Source organism: Polyodon spathula, chromosome 35 (genome assembly GCF_017654505.1).
Source record: "Polyodon spathula isolate WHYD16114869_AA chromosome 35, ASM1765450v1, whole genome shotgun sequence".
In the NCBI taxonomy this organism is placed as follows: Eukaryota; Metazoa; Chordata; class Actinopteri; order Acipenseriformes; family Polyodontidae; genus Polyodon; species Polyodon spathula.
Window position 1 is genome coordinate 5,486,272 of NC_054568.1, and position 13,108 is coordinate 5,499,379.

Below are 13,108 nucleotides of genomic sequence, written 5' to 3' on the forward strand. Positions count from 1 at the left end.
TATATGGTACCCCGTGTAATCTATTGAAGTGTCAGTGTGTGTGTGTGTGTATCTGTGTGTCAGCGTGTGTGTGTGTGTGTGTCAGCGTGGTCAGGTGTTACTATCAATATGGGGACAAAATTTGAGAAAATGTCCCTACAAAGAAAGTAACTCCTGAAAAACAACGCTGTGGGGACGTCCTCACTTTGTAAAACACCTTTTTAAAACTAAATATGCCTTCAAAATTATTATTATTATTATCATTTTTTTTTCATTTTTTTTTTTTAATATTGAGTTTATTGTCGAGTTTCACCGTGTGGAGTTTTGTCTGACTGGAGTTGCAAATATTAAATCAAAATACAGCGAGAGTCAATGAGAAGACCCCACGAATACAAGAATGCAAACGTGTGTGTGTGTGTTTGCCAGTACTTGTGTATTTGTTTATTTGAGTGTGTTTGGGATGGAAGGTCGGTCGGGAAAAGTAAATGAAAATATTTGTATTTTTCATTTTTTTGAAAAGCTTTATTCAAAATCACACACACACACATATATATATATGTGTGTGTGTATATATATATATATATATATCTATATCTATAAAGGTGCACACCCTGAGTGATACACATGCATGCAAACAAATACACTCGCGCACACACACAGACAGACAGACACTCAAATATTTCCGCTTATAAACAAACACCTGGTCCATGCTCTCGCACGCACTGACATGCACAATGACACACACACATACATTTCTGTCCACAATTCATGAAACACGGAAAGCACACAACCATACAAAGCATGAAATTATACAAAGATGTAGATGATTTTTTTTTGTTGTTGTTTAAATGTTGTGTACACACACACACACACACACACACACTGCTGTGCAAAAGTCTTAGACATGTTGCATTTCTGTACTGTCATGTATTATGATCATTAGTAATTTACTCAAAGCCTGCACTATTGTGTGTGTGTGTATGTATGTGTGTATATATATAGTATATATTTATATTAGTGCAAAATATAATTTCAACATTTATACATTTAAAAAAAAAACACATTAATACTGTGCTTAATAATTATTATATATATATATATTTTTTGTAATTAAGATCTGGATAGAGAGAACAAAGAAGCTTGTGAGCTTCTTAGACTCTAGTACCATGTGTCTGGCAGTGACAAAGGGAACCCGAACCCTGATCTGAACCCAGCTACCGAACCCTGATCTGAACCCAGCTACCGAACCCTGATCTGAACCCAGCTACCGAACCCTGATCTGAACCCAGCTACCGAACCCTGATCTGAACCCAGCTACCTAACCCTGATCTGAACCCAGCTACCTAACCCTGATCTGAACCCAGCTACCGAACCCTGATCTGAACCCAGCAACCTAACCCTGATCTGAACCCAGCTACCTAACCCTGATCTGAACCCAGCTACCTAACCCTGATCTGAACCCAGCTACCGAACCCTGATCTGAACCCAGCTACCGAACCCTGATCTGAACCCAGCTACCTAACCCTGATCTGAACCCAGCAACCTAACCCTGATCTGAACCCAGCTACCGAACCCTGATCTGAACCCAGCTACCGAACCCTGATCTGAACCCAGCTACCTAACCCTGATCTGAACCCAGCTACCGAACCCTGATCTGAACCCAGCTACATAACCCTGATCTGAACCCAAACTCAGATGTGTCTTAACATTAAGCTCATAGTGAAACCAGGAATGGATCAATCTGCTATGCAGTGGGAGTCTTGTTTCAAACCCTGCTACTGGGATACGGTATAGGGGACTGTACTGGTTTTACAGTGGGATAGTACTGGGGAGCTGTGAGAGTCTGGACGTTTTTTTTATGGATGATTTTCTGTGTGTTTTGTACTGGAATCTACTGCCAGTATAGATGAATCCACCTGGTCAAGTTATTGGCCATTCCTAATGACATCTTCGTCTGTGTCGAGATTGTGAAGGACAGGAGTTTGGTCACTCAGATACTGGTCAGCGGGTCAGTCCCAGCTCCCGTACAGTGCAGGCATTCAGAAGGACTTCTCGTCAAAACATTTGTCTTTGCCTTTGCTGAGTTTGTTGTCCAGGTAGTGGAGTTTGTGGTCAGTTGGTCAATCCCAGAAATCTGTCAGTCATTGAAGTTACTGGTCTAGTAATCAGTCCCATGTTGTCCATGTCCATCCATTCTCTCCCAGTAACTGCGGAAGGAAAGCAGTGAAGTTACTGGTCTGGCCAGTCCCAGTTATGTGTTACCAGTTGCCTCAGCGACTTGAGAAAAGGGACGGCAGTGAAGGCACTGAGAAAGAGCTCTAGTTGAAACGTTTGTCATTTTCTGAGCTGCTTTTAGTATTTCAAAGCAGAGAAGTTACTGGTCTAGCGATCAGTCCCAGTATATATCAATCAGTTCTATCCCAGTGATTGTGCTGTAGAAGCAAAGCAGAGAAGTTACTGGTCTAGCGATTGGTCCCAGTAAATCTATCGATCAGTTCTCCTGAAAGGATAACACAGTTCTCAGGGGTTGCTGTGCCACACAACCCGCTCTGACACCAGCTCAGGCTCCACAGGTACCAGCTGAGTGCCCATCACTGCCATGGGGCTTTGGGTTTGCAGCGGCTGGCGTGGCCTCCCAGTGGAGGCGTGGAAGGGGGTGGCCGGAGATCCTCGTCTGCTTCTTCTTCCCCCTCTCCCCCTTCTCTGCTCTCTCCCAGCCCCAGGCTCTCCCTAGACTCTGCTCTCAGCATCTTGGAGCTCTCCTGCTGGGCCGGGCACAGCACATACCTCCCCGATCCGTGGTGCACATCCACCGAGGTGACCGAGGAGCCCCCCTTGAGTGGGGGGCCCAGGAGGGAGAATGGGGGCCCCTTGAGGCAGTCGGAGGGGTCCTGGCCCCCCACGGCCCCCAGCTCCGGGGCCTCGTCCCCCCCCTGGCCCTGGGGCCCCCTGGCGGGCTCCTCCATGTTCACATACAGGATCTCCTCTCCTTCCTGGAGACTGGGCAGCTCGTCCAGGACTTTGTTGAGCTCGCCGCACAGCGACTCAAACGTGGGCCTCTCCTTGGGGCTCAGCAGCCAGCAGGAGAACATCAGGGCGTAGCTGTGAGGGGAGATTAAAAAAAATAAAAAATAACCACATGAAGATAATTTTAACATAATCACGTAACTACAAAACGATATCGCAAGTGTCTACCCGAAGCCATAATAGCAGTATTTCATGTTGGATTTCAAAATGTCATATTTTTTTGTCATGAAGTCTATGGGAAAGTGTAATTCAATAAGCTAACGTGACATTATTCAGCAGATTTCATTCGGCTCAGTGAAGCAGCAGTGTAATTCTGCAGGGAGATGCTGAGCGTTTGCCCGGAGCTGCAGCTGAAGGGAGGGGTGACCTACATGGAGTCCAGGCAGTCGGGGGGCTGCTTCAGTCGGTTCCCCTGTCGCAGGTAGTCGTAGATCTCGCTGTTCTCAACGCCGGGGTATGGGGTCTGACCCCGGGTAGCAATTTCCCACATCGTCACCCCGAACGACCACTGAGAGAGAGGGGGAGACCGTGAGAGAGGGGGCGGGAGAGGGGGAGAGTGTGAGAGAGAGGGGGAGAGCGTGAGAGAGGGGGCGGGAGAGGGGGAGAGTGTGTGAGATAGGGGGAGAGCGTGAGAGAGGGGTCGGGAGAGGGGGAGAGTGTGAGAGAGAGGGAGAGAGCATGAGAGAGGGGGCAGGAGAGGGGGAGAGCTTGAGAGAGGGGGCGGGAGAGGGGGAGAGCGAGAGGGACAGTGTGAGAGTGAGAGAGAGGGCAAGTGACAGAGAGAGGGAGAATGTGAGAGGGAGAATGTGTGAGAGAGAGGGAGAGAGCAAGAGGGAGAAGGAGAGGGACAGTGTGAGAGAGAGAGTGAGAGAGGGAGAGCGAGAGTGTGAGAGAGAGGGCAAGTGACAGAGAGGGAGAAAGTGAGAGGGAGAATGTGAGAGGGAGAATGTGTGAGAGAGAGGGAGAGAGCAAGAGGGAGAAGGAGAGGGACAGTGTGAGAGAGAGAGTGAGAGAGGGAGAGCGAGAGGGAGAAGGAGAGGGACAGTGTGAGAGAGAGAGAGAGAGAGAGAGGGGGAGAGAGAGAGGGAGAGCGAGAGGGAGAAGGAGAGAGACAGTGTGAGAGAGAGGGGGAGAGAGAGGGAGAGCGAGAGGGAGAAGGAGAGAGACAGTGTGAGAGAGAGAAAGAGGGTGTGAGAGAGGGGGAGAGAGAGAGGGAGAAAGAGAGAGGAGAGAGAGAGAGGGACAGTGTGAGAGAGAGTGAGAGGGTGTGAGAGAGGGGGAGAGCGAGAGGGAGAAGGAGAGGGACAGTGTGAGAGAGAGTAAGAGGGTGTGAGAGAGGGGGAGAGAGAGGGAGAGCGAGAGGGAGAAGGAGAGGGACAGTGTGAGAGAGAGTGAGAGGGTGTGAGAGAGAGAGAGGGAGAGAAAGAGCTGGTGTGCGATACACAGATAGCTGGACAGGCAGACAGAGTACGCCCTACACAGCAGACACAGAGAGAAGTAAATAAAGCGGATTTTGATCTTGGTAAAGCTTCGGTTCTGAAGCTCGGGCTGGTTGGACCGGACGTCCCCGGTCCGAACTCACCACGTCGCTCTTGCTCGTATAGACCCGGTCGGCCAGGCTCTCGATGGCAATCCACTTCACCGGCATCTTGGAGATCCGCCCCTGCCGGTAGTAATCTCCGTGGTAGATCTTCTTAGAGAGCCCGAAGTCAGCCACGCACACCGTCATGTTCTCATTCAACCTGCAGGGGGAGGGATCGAGTCAGACAAGATCATGAATGTACAACCTTAGAAAAGTGTCCCATAGTAAAAGCACAGCAAAGTGTGATAAAACACAGTGAAAGCATTGTAAAGCACAGAGAGATCTGGTAAAGCATAGAGAAGCATTGTAAAGCACAGAGAGGTCTGGTAAAGCATAGGGGAGCATTGTAAAGCACAGAGAGGTCTGGTAAAGCATAGGGAAGCATTGTAAAGCACAGAGAGGTCTGGTAAAGCATTGGGAAGCATTGTAAAGCACAGAGAGGTCTGGTAAAGCACAGGGAAGAATTGTAAAGCACAGAGAGGTCTGGTAAAGCATAGGGGAGCATTGTAAAGCACAGAGAGGTCTGGTAAAGCATTGGCAAGCATTGTAAAGCACAGAGAGGTCTGGTAAAGCATAGGGAAGCACTGTAAGAGAGGTCTGGTAAAGCATATTAAAATAGATAGAGCTACACCCTTTGTTAAATATAAACAGTCATACTGTTTTATGATTAAAATCAAACTTGTTTTCTGGTTTGATTACTACCATTCCAGCCGTGCTGAAAATGAAAGCTTGTTCAAAAGGGGTTTTATTTTTTCTTAAAGGGTTGCGTGCGTGTGCGTGTGCGCGTGTGCGTGCGCGTCACTCACATGCAGTTCCGGGCGGCGAGGTCGCGGTGAATGAAGTTCTTGTTGCTGAGATACTCCATCCCTCGGGCGATGTCCGTCATGAACTTCACGAGCATCGGCACAGGCAGGTACTGGGGGGGGGGGGAGCAGCAGGGTCAGACTGACTGACACACAAACTCAACAGCTATTTCATACTTCAGATTCTGCTAGGGTTGAGAAAGACTCAGGTGCCCCCTACAAGCCAGCCCCTATAACCAGTCCCCTCTACAGCCAGCCCCTATAACCAGTCCCCTCTACAGCCAGCCCCTATAACCAGTCCCCTCTACAGCCAGCCCCTGTAGCCAGCCCCCTCTGCACCCAGCCCCTATAGCCGGTCCCCACTACACCCAGCCTCTATAGCCAGTCCCCTCTATAGCCAGTCCCCTCTACACCCAGCCCCTATAGCCGATACGCACCACAGGGCTGTCCCCGAGCCGGGAGTAGAGCAGGTAGCTGTGCAGGTCTCCATGCTTCATGAAGGGCAGGATCACCACCGGGGAGGGGTACCCCTCACTCTCCACATTCTGCAGACATACGCCTGGGGGGAGACCGGAGTGAACAGGGGTACAGAGGACAGCAAACAGGGCACAGTAATGAAGTACAGCTGCTACTAGAATTAAAGATTAAAACCCAGGTCAGGCCTCAAATTCGGACTTTCCTATTAATAGGAAGCTCATAAGAACAGATTTGTAAAAGCAAGGTGTGACACAATGTCGTGTAGAAATATCTATACATCATAAACATAAACACAAGGTCAGCTTTTCAAACAAATTCTGTTTATTCCAAAAGTTCTGCTTTTTAGTGTCAATTGATAATGATGTGGAAATCGTGTTACCCCCCCTCCCTAATTCTGGGAAGCGATGCCAGGGGGTTTCCATTCCTCGTCTTCGCTCCCTGTTCTTATTTGAACCAGTCCACAGCTCAGTGCTGCCTCCTTTATCAGATGTATTACCCTTGGCTTGATCGCCTCTTCAAGTCAGCCTGTACCCCTCTTTCCCCACTATCTGGTACATTGTCTGTACTTGAGGCAGTCAAGAGCTATTGTCAAACGCCCATTTTTTCTCACATGCCGACAACGTGCTCTAAAAACATGCATACAGGTCCAATACAAAGCTAATCTCTTCAACGTAAATGTTTTGTCAGTTGGAAAACATAATGTTTCTGACAACCTCTTAAATCTCAATTCCTCTTTCCTGCAACTGTGATGTGCTTATTACCCAGGGGGATACCAAGCCGTGAGGCACAGTGAACTTTGAGACAGGGTGTTTGTAAAAATAAAAAATCATGATTTCATAAGACCCCCACTCAGCCTGTAGCCTTCCTCATATCTGTACATGTGTCTGTACATTGAGGCTAGTCAGCTATGAGTCAGCCCATTCTCATGCCTACACGTGCTCTAACATGCATACAGTCAATACAAAGCTAATCTCTTAAACTTAAATGTTTGTCAGTTGACATATTCTAGGACAGACATCTTAAAATCTCAACTCCGCTTTACTGCACTGTGATGTGCTTTTACCAGGGGGATACCAAAGCAGTGAACTTTGAGAAAGGGTGTTGTAAATCATAGACCCCCCCCCCCCCCCCCACATACACACACACACACACACACACACACACACTGCTGTACAGTATAAAGGGTCTCCCTCACCGATCAGTTTCATGACGTTGGGATGATCAAATTCCTTCATGCAGGCAGCTTCCCGAAGAAAATCCTCCATCTCACTGCGTGTGCAGATAGCTACTGCAGAGAGAGAGAGACAATGAGACACTAACATCACAATCTCACTACTGCAGAGAGAGAGACAATGAGACTACTGCTACTGCAGAGAGAGAGACAATGAGACACTAACATCACAATCTCACTACTGCAGAGAGAGAGAGACAATGAGACACTAACATCACAATCTCACTACTGCAGAGAGAGAGAGACAATGAGACACTAACATCACAATCTCACTACTGCAGAGAGAGAGAGACAATGAGACACTAACATCACAATCTCACTACTGCAGAGAGAGAGAGACAATGAGACACTAACATCACAATCTCACTACTGCAGAGAGAGAGAGACAATGAGACACTAACATCACAATCTCACTACTGCAGAGAGAGAGAGACAATGAGACACTAACATCACAATCTCACTACTGCAGAGAGAGAGAGACAATGAGACACTAACATCACAATCTCACTACTGCAGAGAGAGAGACAATGAGACACTAACATCACAATCTCACTACTGCAGAGAGAGAGAGACAATGAGACACTAACATCACAATCTCACTACTGCAGAGAGAGAGAGACAATGAGACACTAACATCACAATCTCACTACTGCAGAGAGAGAGACAATGAGACACTAACATCACAATCTCACTACTGCAGAGAGAGAGAGACAATGAGACACTAACATCACAATCTCACTACTGCAGAGAGAGAGAGACAATGAGACACTAACATCACAATCTCACTACTGCAGAGAGAGAGACAATGAGAGACACTAACATGCAGAGAGAGAGAGACAATGAGACACAATCTCACTACTGCAGAGAGAGAGAGACAATGAGACACTAACATCACAATCTCACTACTGCAGAGAGAGAGAGACAATGAGACACTAACATCACAATCTCACTACTGCAGAGAGAGAGAGACAATGAGACACTAACATCACAATCTCACTACTGCAGAGAGAGAGAGACAATGAGACACTAACATCACAATCTCACTACTGCAGAGAGAGAGAGACAATGAGACACTAACATCACAATCTCACACTGCAGAGAGAGAGAGACAGAGACACACATCAATCTCACTACTGCAGAGAGAGAGAGACAATGAGACACTAACATCACAATCTCACTACTGCAGAGAGAGAGACAATGAGACACTAACATCACAATCTCACTACTGCAGAGAGAGAGACAATGAGACACTAACATCACAATCTCACTACTGCAGAGAGAGAGAGAGACAATGAGACACTAACATCACAATCTCACTACTGCAGAGAGAGAGACAATGAGACACTAACATCACAATCTCACTACTGCAGAGAGAGAGTGAGACACTAACATCACAATCTCACTACTGCAGAGAGAGAGACAATGAGACACTAACATCACAATCTCACTACTGCAGGAGCAAACAGCTCATCCAGAGACACTAACATCAGATCTCACTACTGCAGAGAGAGAGAGACAGTGCTGATGTTTCCTCACTTTTCATGGTCTTCACAATCTCACTACTGCAGGAGAGAGAGTCCTCCTGACTCAGCTGCTCACTTGCATCACAGAGCACGAACTCTCCCTGAGCAGAAAGAAGAGACGACGAGACACTAACATCACGATGAGAACGGAGTGAGAGAGGGAGGGAGACATTAATCACTTCTCCCAGTGTCTCACAATCTGCTAGCAGAGAGAGAGAGAGGGAGACACTAACAACGACTCTCAGATGAGAGAGAGGAGAGAGAGGGAAGGAGCATGCAGTACACTTCTCCCAGTGTCTTTGCTAGTGTGTGTTTGAGAGGGAGGGAGAAGAGAGACAAGAGATGACTAGAGAGGGAGGGAGGGAAGGAGCATGCAGGTAGACAATGAGACACTAACATCACAATCTCACTACTGCAGAGAGAGAGAGACTGAGACACTAACATCACACAGTCACACTACTGCAGAGAGAGAGAGGGAGGGAGAGACACGGAGATCATGACTCTCACTACTGGAGAGAGAGAGACAATGAGACACTAACATCACAATCTCACTACTGCAGAGAGAGAGAGACAGTGAGACACTAACATCACAATCTCACTACTGCAGAGAGAGAGACAATGAGACACTAACATCACAATCTCACTACTGCAGAGAGAGAGAGACAATGAGACACTAACATCACAATCTCACTACTGGAGAGAGAGAGACATGAGACACTAACATCACAATCTCACTACTGCAGAGAGAGAGAGTGAGACACTAACATCACAATCTCACTACTGCAGAGAGAGAGAGACAGTGAGACACTAACATCACAATCTCACTACTGCAGAGAGAGAGAGACAATGAGACACTAACATCACAATCTCACTACTGCAGAGAGAGAGAGACAATGAGACACTAACATCACAATCTCACTACTGCAGAGAGAGAGAGACAATGAGACACTAACATCACAATCTCACTACTGCAGAGAGAGAGAGACAATGAGACACTAACATCACACACTCACACTACTGCAGAGAGAGAGAGACAATGAGACACTAACATCACAATCTCACTACTGCAGAGAGAGAGACAATGAGACACTAACATCACAATCTCACTACTGCAGAGAGAGAGAGACAATGAGACACTAACATCACAATCTCACTACTGCAGAGAGAGAGAGACAATGAGACACTAACATCACAATCTCACTACTGCAGAGAGAGAGAGACAATGAGACACTAACATCACAATCTCACTACTGCAGAGAGAGAGACAATGAGACACTAACATCACAATCTCACTACTGCAGAGAGAGAGAGACAATGAGACACTAACATCACAATCTCACTACTGCAGAGAGAGAGAGACAATGAGACACTAACATCACAATCTCACTACTGCAGAGAGAGAGAGACAATGAGACACTAACATCACAATCTCACTACTGCAGAGAGAGAGAGACAATGAGACACTAACATCTAACACACAATCTCACTACTGCAGAGAGAGAGACAATGAGACACTAACATCACAATCTCACTACTGCAGAGAGAGAGACAATGAGACACTAACATCACAATCTCACTACTGCAGAGAGAGAGAGACAATGAGACACTAACATCACAATCTCACTACTGCAGAGAGAGAGACAATGAGACACTAACATCACAATCTCACTACTGCAGAGAGAGAGAGACAATGAGACACTAACATCACAATCTCACTACTGCAGAGAGAGAGTGAGACACTAACATCACAATCTCACTACTGCAGAGAGAGAGAGACAATGAGACACTAACATCACAATCTCACTACTGCAGAGAGAGAGAGACAATGAGACACTAACATCACAATCTCACTACTGCAGAGAGAGAGAGACAATGAGACACTAACATCACAATCTCACTACTGCAGTGAGACACTAACATCACAATCTCACTACTGCAGAGACACAGTGAGACACTAACGTCACACACTCTCTACTGCAGAGACAGTGAATGAGACAGCGAGACACTCATTGCAGGTGCAAACAGCTCATCCAGAGACACACAGAGATGCTACAGCAGTGCTGATGTTTCCTCACTTTTCATGGTCTTCACGGCAACTTTGAGGACGTAGTCCTCCTGACTCAGCTGCCCTTGCATCACAGAGCCGAACTCCCCTGAGAGAAAGAAGAACGACGAGAGGAACGATGAGAACGGAGTGAGAGAGGGAGGGAGCATTATCTTCTCCCAGTGTCTTTGCTAGTGTGTGTTTGAGAGGGAGGGAGAAACGAAGAGATGAAGAGAGGGAGAGAGGGAAGGAGCATGCAGTACCTTCTCCCAGTGTCTTTGCTAGTGTGTGTTTGAGAGGGAGGGAGAAACGGAGAGATGAAGAGAGGGAGGGAGGGAAGGAGCATGCAGTACCTTCTCCCAGTGTCTTTGCTAGTGTGTGTTTGAGAGGGAGGGAGAAACGGAGAGATGAAGAGAGGGAGGGAGGGAAGGAGCATGCAGTACCTTCTCCCAGTGTCTTTGCTAGTGTGTGTTTGAGAGGGAGGGAGAAACGGAGAGATGAAGAGAGGGAGGGAGGGAAGGAGCATGCAGTACCTTCTCCCAGTGTCTTTGCTAGTGTGTGTTTGGAAACAGAGAGATGAAGAGAGGGAGGGAGGGAAGGAGCATGCAGTACCTTCTCCCAGTGTCTTTGCTAGTGTGTGTTTGAGAGGGAGGGAGAAACGGAGAGATGAAGAGAGGGAGGGAGGGAAGGAGCATGCAGTACCTTCTCCCAGTGTCTTTCCGAGTGTCAGTCTGTGTCGATCCACCATCACATCCTGCAGCTTCTCTTTGAGTTCGTCGCTGATGCCCAGAGTGTTCACTGCAGCAGCCAGGACAAGACAGGGAGAAGAACAGTGTTCTCTGAATTGTGCTTTAGCAGACCTCTCTGTGCTATACAATGCTTCCCTATGCTTTACCACACCTCTCTGTGCTTTACAATGCTCCCTGCTTTACCAGACCTCTCTGTGCTTTACAATGCTTCCCTATGCTTTACCAGACCTCTCTGTGCTTTACAATGCTTCCCTATGCTTTACCACACCTCTCTGTGCTTTACAATGCTTCCCTATGCTTTACCAGACCTCTCTGTGCTTTACAATGCTTCCCTATGCTTTGACTTCTCTGTGTTTTACAATGCTTCCCTGTGCTTTACCAGACCTCTCTGTGCTTTACAATGCTATGCTTCTGATTGTGTGTTTGGAGCATGGTCACGGTATCTCAACGCATCTGTCTGTTTTGTGATTGTGTGTTTGGAGCAGTCGAATGCTCTCTGATTCTCTGTGTGTTTGGAGCAGTTGAATGCTCTCTGATTCTCTGTGTGTTTGGAGCAGTTGAATGCTCTCTGAATGCTCTTGTGTGTTTGGAGCAGTTGAATGCTCTCTGATTCTCTGTGTGTTTGGAGCAGTTGAATGCTCTCTGATTCTTGTGTGTTTGGAGCAGTTGAATGCTCTCTGATTCTCTGTGTGTTTGGAGCAGTTGAATGCTCTCTGATTCTCTGTGTGTTTGGAGCAGTTGAATGCTCTCTGATTGTGTGTTTGGAGCAGTTGAATGCTCTCTGATTGTGTGTTTGGAGCAGTTGAATGCTCTCTGATTGTGTGTTTGGAGCTGAATGCTCTCTGATTGTGTGTTTGGAGCAGTTGAATGCTCTCTGATTGTGTGTTTGGAGCAGTTGAATGCTCTCTGATTGTGTGTTTGGAGCAGTTGAATGCTCTCTGATTCTCTGTGTGTTTGGAGCAGTCAAATGCTCTCTGATTGTGTGTTTGGAGCAGTTGAATGCTCTCTGATTGTGTGTTTGGAGCAGTTGAATGCTCTCTGATTGTGTGTTTGGAGCAGTTGAATGCTCTCTGATTGTGTGTTTGGAGCAGTTGAATGCTCTCTGATTCTCTGTGTGTTTGGAGCAGTTGAATGCTCTCTGATTGTGTGTTTGGAGCAGTTGAATGCTCTCTGATTCTCTGTGTGTTTGGAGCAGTTGAATGCTCTCTGATTCTCTGTGTGTTTGGAGCAGTTGAATGCTCTCTGATTCTCTGTGTGTTTGGAGCAGTTGAATGCTCTCTGATTCTCTGTGTGTTTGGAGCAGTTGAATGCTCTCTGATTCTCTGTGTGTTTGGAGCAGTTGAATGCTCTCTGATTGTGTGTTTGGAGCAGTTGAATGCTCTCTGATTCTCTGTGTGTTTGGAGCAGTTGAATGCTCTCTGATTGTGTGTTTGGAGCAGTTGAATGCTCTCTGATTCTCTGTGTGTTTGGAGCAGTTGAATGCTCTCTGATTCTCTGTGTGTTTGGAGCAGTCAAATGCTCTCTGATTGTGTGTTTGGAGCAGTCGAATGCTCTCTGTTGTGTTTGGATCTGCACCAGCATTGCTGAGACTGAAACCCTTGTGTTTTTTTTTGTTTGTTTCTCTCCAGCTGAATGACATCAGCAGGAACGCAGACATCTCTTAATCTGAGTCGCATTTTCCACAGTGCCGCAG

The 13,108-nt window shown here is 47.1% G+C and overlaps 1 protein-coding gene across 4 annotated transcripts in view; it reads right to left on the reverse strand.

Moving 5' to 3' along the window:
• Positions 1 to 1,041: 1,041 nt before the first annotated feature.
• The window catches only part of LOC121303727 (tyrosine-protein kinase receptor UFO-like), a 34,014-nt gene continuing 21,947 nt past the window's right edge, over positions 1,042 to 13,108 (reverse strand). For 2 of the 4 annotated variants that reach the window (XM_041234508.1, XM_041234506.1), the window contains 8 exons: positions 11,369 to 11,464; positions 10,698 to 10,775; positions 7,064 to 7,156; positions 5,829 to 5,950; positions 5,395 to 5,504; positions 4,589 to 4,748; positions 3,378 to 3,514; positions 1,042 to 3,081 (listed from right to left, as the gene is read on the reverse strand). In XM_041234508.1, the coding sequence (XP_041090442.1) occupies positions 2,571 to 3,081; positions 3,378 to 3,514; positions 4,589 to 4,748; positions 5,395 to 5,504; positions 5,829 to 5,950; positions 7,064 to 7,156; positions 10,698 to 10,775; positions 11,369 to 11,464 (1,307 nt within the window). In that variant the 3' untranslated portion in view covers positions 1,042 to 2,570. The remainder of the gene's footprint in view (positions 3,082 to 3,377; positions 3,515 to 4,588; positions 4,749 to 5,394; positions 5,505 to 5,828; positions 5,951 to 7,063; positions 7,157 to 10,697; positions 10,776 to 11,368; positions 11,465 to 13,108) is intronic. The other 2 variants (XR_005947861.1, XM_041234507.1) reach the window with 2 other exon arrangements.